This window comes from Salmo trutta, unplaced genomic scaffold (genome assembly GCF_901001165.1).
Source record: "Salmo trutta unplaced genomic scaffold, fSalTru1.1, whole genome shotgun sequence".
Classification (NCBI taxonomy): domain Eukaryota; kingdom Metazoa; phylum Chordata; class Actinopteri; order Salmoniformes; family Salmonidae; genus Salmo; species Salmo trutta.
This window is the reverse complement of record NW_021822837.1, coordinates 79110-85220: the sequence shown is the minus strand read 5'-3', so window position 1 is coordinate 85220 and position 6111 is coordinate 79110. Positions and strand designations below refer to the sequence as shown.

At 43.6% G+C, this 6111-nt stretch overlaps 1 protein-coding gene across 1 annotated transcript in view; it reads left to right on the top strand.

Annotated features, from left to right (window-relative positions):
* Positions 1–2456: 2456 nt before the first annotated feature.
* Positions 2457–6111, top strand: part of LOC115185206 (cilia- and flagella-associated protein 54) — a gene marked incomplete at its 3' end in the record, with an annotated part of 80676 nt that continues 77021 nt past the window's right edge. The window contains exons 1-6 of the mRNA XM_029745715.1: positions 2457–2969; positions 3342–3447; positions 3664–3807; positions 3976–4144; positions 4276–4334; positions 4418–4675. Coding sequence (XP_029601575.1) covers positions 2821–2969; positions 3342–3447; positions 3664–3807; positions 3976–4144; positions 4276–4334; positions 4418–4675 — 885 coding nt within the window. The remainder of the gene's footprint in view (positions 2970–3341; positions 3448–3663; positions 3808–3975; positions 4145–4275; positions 4335–4417; positions 4676–6111) is intronic.

The window sequence follows — 6111 nt, the reverse complement described above, 5'->3', positions numbered from 1 at the left end:
GTCTTGTCTTCCTACACACCTGGTTCCAATCCCATTCATTACATGTTGTGTATTTAACCCTCTGTTTCCCCTCATTTCCTTGTCAGAGATTGTTTGTTGTTATGTGCTCGTGTTGTTGGATTGGTGCGCGATGGGTTATTGTACCCATGTTTATTTTATGTACTTTGGTTTTGGAGTTTGTTTTAACTTTATTAAACTACTCTAGTTACACCAAGTTTGTTTCTCCTGCGCCTGACTTCCCTGCCACCTGCACACACGACGTGACATGGTGGCACAGACACTGTTTCATCCTTTCCTACACTTAAATTACCCTTGCCTAACGATTGCGTCTGAAGCTGGGCTTGCAGCACAGCTATTCTCACCATAAGGCGATCATTCTCCTGTATATTATGAGTACAGCTACTGAAATTAGAAGGCATAATGTTAATGTTACTACTTAGCTTCAGCTGGTGGAGGTTATGTAGAACAATGTCCAGAATGATTTTTTTTTTATATATAAAACCGTAAAGTTGGCAACAAACCTCACATAAACACGTCCACAAGTTGTGACCATGTCACGCCTGCTCTTCCTCTCCTGTGCCAGACTGCCTATCATTACGCACACCTGCGCCTCATTGGACCCACCTGAACTCTATCTTATTTGATTGCCTCCCCTTTATCTGTCACGGCTGTTTGAAGGAGCGGACCAAAATGCAGCGTGTTCGTAGTTCCACATATTTATTCAAACGTGAAACTGAATGCAATATACTTAAACACCAAAACAACAAACCGTGACGCAGAGAGGAAAACACACTACTCAAAAGATAATAACACACAAACAACAATGAGAAAAAACCCTAATTAAATATGATCTCTAATCAGAGGCAATGAGGATCAGCTGCCTCCAATTAGAGATCAACCCCAAACAATCCCAACATAGAAATAGGGCAACTAGAACTTAAACATAGAAATAGAAAACATAGAACAACCCAAAACACCCCCTGTCACGCCCTGCCCTACTCTACTATAGAAAATGACATCTTACTAGGGTCAGGACGTGACATTATCTGTCTGTTTGTTCCCTGTGTCAGCATTGATGTTACTGTGTCCCCTCCAGACACTGTTCCTGTCCTGTTTCATGTCCATTATTTATTAAATGTTCTTCCTGTCTCCAGTATCGAGCCTCACAAAATAAATATTGCAGTCAGTGTAATATAAATGCAGTTCAGCAATTACTATGTCCAAAATACCACAGTCGAGTGCAGTTGCTGCAGTTTCAAAATTGCTATATTTTTTTTGTAAGGGTAGAGTAAACAAAGCAATTATCCCCAGTGATTTTACCCACGCACTGCTACTGGCGACAATTACTATGATTATTATTATTTGACCATGCTGGTCATTTACGAACATTTTAACATCTTGACCATGTTCTGTTATAATATCCACCCGGCACAGCCAGAAGAGGACTGGCCACCCCTCATAGCCTGGTTCCTCTCTAGGTTTCTTCCTAGGTTTTTGGCCTTTCTCAGGAGTTTTTCCCTAGGGAGTTTTTCCCAGCCACCGTGCTTCTTTCACATGCATTGCTTGCTGTTTGGGGTTTTAGGCTGGGTTTCTGTACAGCACTTTGAGATTTCAGCTGATGTACGAAGGGCTATATAAATAAATTTGATTGATTGTCTACTGGACATGGTACATGTCTTCTGTTTTTTAAGCCATAACCATGCGTGTGAGGTGAATACTTTTGTTTCAAAGTAGATTTCATAGTTTTGATGTCTTCACTATTTTTCTACAATGTAAAAAATAAAGAATCCCTTGAATGAGTAAGTGTGTCTAAACTTTTGACTGGTATTGTAGCTAGATGTAGAAGGCCTAATGTTAACTAGCCAATGTTTCCACAGGTGGACTCCACTCAAGTTGTAGAAACATCTCAAAGATGATCAATGGGAACAGGATGCACCTGAGCTCAATTTCGAGTCTCATAGCAAAAGGTGTGAATACTTATGTAAATAAGGTATTTCTGCTTTTTATTTGTAATAAATCAGCAAAAACGCCTGTTTTTGCTTTGTCATTATGGGGTATTGTGTGTGTGGACTGATGAGGAAAAAAACGATTTAATCAATTTTAGAATAAGGCTGTAACGTAACAAAATGTGCAAAAAAACAAAGGGTCTGAATACTTTCCGAATGCACTGTATATCACGGTAGCAAGGCATATGAACTAACAGGGAATATCCTCACGAAAAAATATAGAGTGTAGTATAACAACAGTTCAGCAATTTCTGCGTCCAAAATACCACAGTCGAGTGCAGTTACTGCACTTTTACTGCAGTTTCAAAATTGCAATCTTTTTTTTGTAAGGGTAGAACAAACAAAGCAATTATCCCCAGTGATTTTACCCAGCACTGCTGCTGGACATGGTCCATGTGTCTTCTTTTTTTCAATCCCTTTTACGTGTTTGGTAGTCGGTTTAAGCATAAACTGTGTCCATAGTCTCGCCCCTTCGCCAAACACCATTGATTGAGAAACACTCTTCACACCACTTCGATACCGATGCGACTTTTCCGTAGGTTGGGGTAATTCATGTAGCAGGTCAAGGGTAGGAAACGGGTTAGGGTTAGCGAAAATGCAGTAACCTGCTACGAAAATCACTTCGTATCGAAGTGGCGTGAAAAGTGTCCCATCTTTGATTAGGCCATGGGGATGGGATGGTCGGTTTTTGGCGTCCAGCAGATGGCGCCAAATCCACAGAAAATGAGGGTCGCTACCATGACAACCACTCTAGCCTATAGCACGGTGCTGTTTGTTGTTGGATTTGAATCAGTGAAGCAACTGGTCGACCAAAATGGAACCACTGCCAGCTTCATTTTACGGGAACATGCATAAAAGAAACCCAGTAATATCAGCGTTTGATGGAGACATAAAAAACTTTATGTCATTTATGAAACGAATTAGTACTTTGCCAACCTACGACCACAACTCCTACGCAAGAGGGTGAGACATTTCCTGGCTATATCCAAATCAAGTGTCACATTAGCTAACGGCTATCTTATTATTGTTTGAAAACTAGGCCTAACGGTAGCTAGCTAGCAGTAACTTCAGTTTACGTGCAAGCTAGCAGCCTGATGTGTGAATTTCACCAGCCAGAAGAGGACTGGCCACACCTCAGAGCCTGGTTCCTCTAGGTTTCTTCCTAGGTTCTGGCCATTCTAGGGAGTTTTTCCTAGTCACCGTGCTTCTACACCTGCATTGCTTGCTGTTTGGGGTTTTAGGCTGGGTTTCTGTACAGCACTTTGAGACATCAGCTGATGTAAGAATGGCTTTAGAAATATATTTGATTTGATTTTTTCCCTCCAATGTATGTAGTGCCAAAACTCTGTTTGAAATATGGAACAAGTACAAACCTCGACTACCAACCAACTACTATGAAGAACACATGCTGCAAATGGCAGATTTTCTTTTTGGCATCAAGGTTAGTTTGTATTCCTTTCCTCTCTCTCACTCACTCACTCACTCACTCTCTCACTCTCTCACTCTCTCACTCTCTCACTCTCTCTCACACACACACACACACACACACAGAGCTACATGTATTTGATTTGACCACAAGGATTCCCCGCCACACCTAATCCGTTGTATTACTTTCTTCTCTGTTAGTTCAAGCTCAGTTTTTTTTCTCTCTCTCCAGTTATACAGGCTTGGTCTATGGCAGGGCTACTGTCGCTACCTGCAGCAGTTCAGCACTGTGACCATAGAGGACATTAGGGATGTTGACCACTTCAGGACCTCCTTCTTCCCCAAGGGGTTCGACACAGACCAAGCCAAGCTGACGGTGAGGACAGTGTTTGTGTCTGTGGATCTGTGTTCAGAATGAAACAAAGCCGACAAGAACACACCTCGCACAATGGGCTTGCCGTTTATGTTGTATTTTTGTGACTGTCTCTACCCTCCACCTCTCTGTGTGTCTTACCTGTGTCCCTGTGGCCTGTGTGGCTGTTAGTTCCGGGCTCTGCAGGGCTGCTGCCTATGTGCCTTCCAGCTGGAGAGGGAAAGAGGGAGCCAGCCCACCCAGAAGGGGGTCCAGAGACTCCTCAGCATCCTGGGGTTTGTCAGGATCATGATGCAGGCCGTGTTTCCCCATGAACATCTCTGCTGGCTTCTTTACAATGGTACAGTAATACAGTAGCAATTACAGTGGTATAAGCAGTATGTTGGCTGAATCAATGTCTGAAGTTGTAGTTGTTGTCAGTTGTAGTTCAGTGTTGTCTGTCTGTCTGTCTCTGTCTCTCTCTCTCTTCAGGTTCACTCTATATCTACAACATCTGTAGATACCTGATGTCCATGAGCCGCGCTGCACAGGTACACAATCTAACAATTACATTTATTTCCATGGTGCATGTGATTGTTGGTAAATGCGTATGTTGTCCCTTCCTCCCCTCCAGGCTGAGGAGTTCCTTCTGTGGGCCTGTATCTGTCTGGAGACCTCCATCCCCCTGATGACTGCCAGGTTCTTGGAGTGGAGGGCAACTCTGTACTGTGCTGTGTGCCAGTGCTACTACGACAGACAAGCCAATGTTCAGGCAGAGGTGTTTGCACGACGAGCCCTGGGTAAAGTTAGTGAGCTGGGCAAGCTGGAAGAGATGAGTGGTCTACCTGCTACCACTGAGACTCAGAGAGCATACAAAGTGGCCACCATTAAGGTATGGGACAGGTTGATTCAAAACATTGCAAGATTTGTGCAGTGTCTACTTACAAACTAATGGGGAAATTTTACCTCATGGCCTTAATAGCAAAGACACACAAACTATGCCATGAAGACCAGATAAACAGGATTAAATAAAATGACTAGTACCCAGGCATGAATTACAATAATTTACAGTGCATTCGGAAATGTTTCAGACCTCTTGACTTTTTCCACATTTTGTTAAGTTACAGCCTTATTCTAAAATTGATTAAATAAAACATTGTCCTCATCATTCTACACACAATACCCCATAATGATAAAACAAAAACAGGTTTTTAGACATTTTTGCAAATGTGTTACAAATAAAAAAACTTGAATATCACATTTACATAAGGATTCAGACCCTTTACTCAGTACTTTGTTGAAGGACCTTTGGCAGTGATTACAGCCTCGAGTCTTCTTAGGTATGACGCTACAAGCTTGGTACACCTATATTTGGGGAGTTTCTACCATTCTTCTCTGCAGATCCTCTCAGGCTCTATCAGGTTGGATGGGGAGCGTCGCTGCACAGCTATTTTCAGGTCTCCAGAGATGTTAGATCGGGTTCAAGTCTGGGTTCTGGCTGGGCCACTCAAGGACATTCAGAGACTTGTCCCAAAGCCACTCCTGTGCTGTCATTGCTGTGTGCTTAGGGTCATTGTCCTGTTGGAAGGTGAACCTTTGCCCCAGTCTGAGGTCCTGAGCGCTCTGGAGCAGGTTTTCATGAAGGATCTCTCTGTACTTTGTTCCGTTCATCTTTTTCTCAACCCTCACTAGTCTCCCAGTACCTTCCACTGAAAAACATCCCTGCAGCATGAAGCTGCCACCACCATGCTTCAGCGTAGGGATTGGGCCTGCCAGGTGTCCTCCAGACGTGATGCTTGGCATTCAGGCCAAAGAGTTCAATCTTGGTTTCATCAGACCAGAGAATCTTGTTTCTCATGGTCTGAGAGTCCTTTAGGTGCCTTTTGGCAAACTCCAAGCGGGCTGTCATGCACCTTTTTTCAGAGGAGTGGATTCCGTCTGGCCACTCTACCATAAAAGCTTGATTGGTAGAGTGCTGCAGAGATGGTTGTTCTTCTGGAAGGTTCTCCCATCTCCACAGAGGAACTCTGGAGCTCTGTCAGAGTGACCATCTGGTTCTTGGTCTCCTCCCCAACCCTTCTCCCCCGATTGCTCAGTTTGGCCGGCCGACCAGCTCTAGGAAGAGTCTTGGTGGTTCAAAACTTCTTCCATTTCAGAATGATGGAGGCCACTGTGTTCTTGGGGACCTTCAATGCTGCAGAAGTGTTTTTGGTACCCTTCCCTAGATCTGTGCCTCGACACAATCCTGTCTTGGAGCTCTATGGACAAGTCTTTCGACCTCATGGCTTGTTTCTTGCTCTGACATGCACTGTCAACTGTGGGACCTTA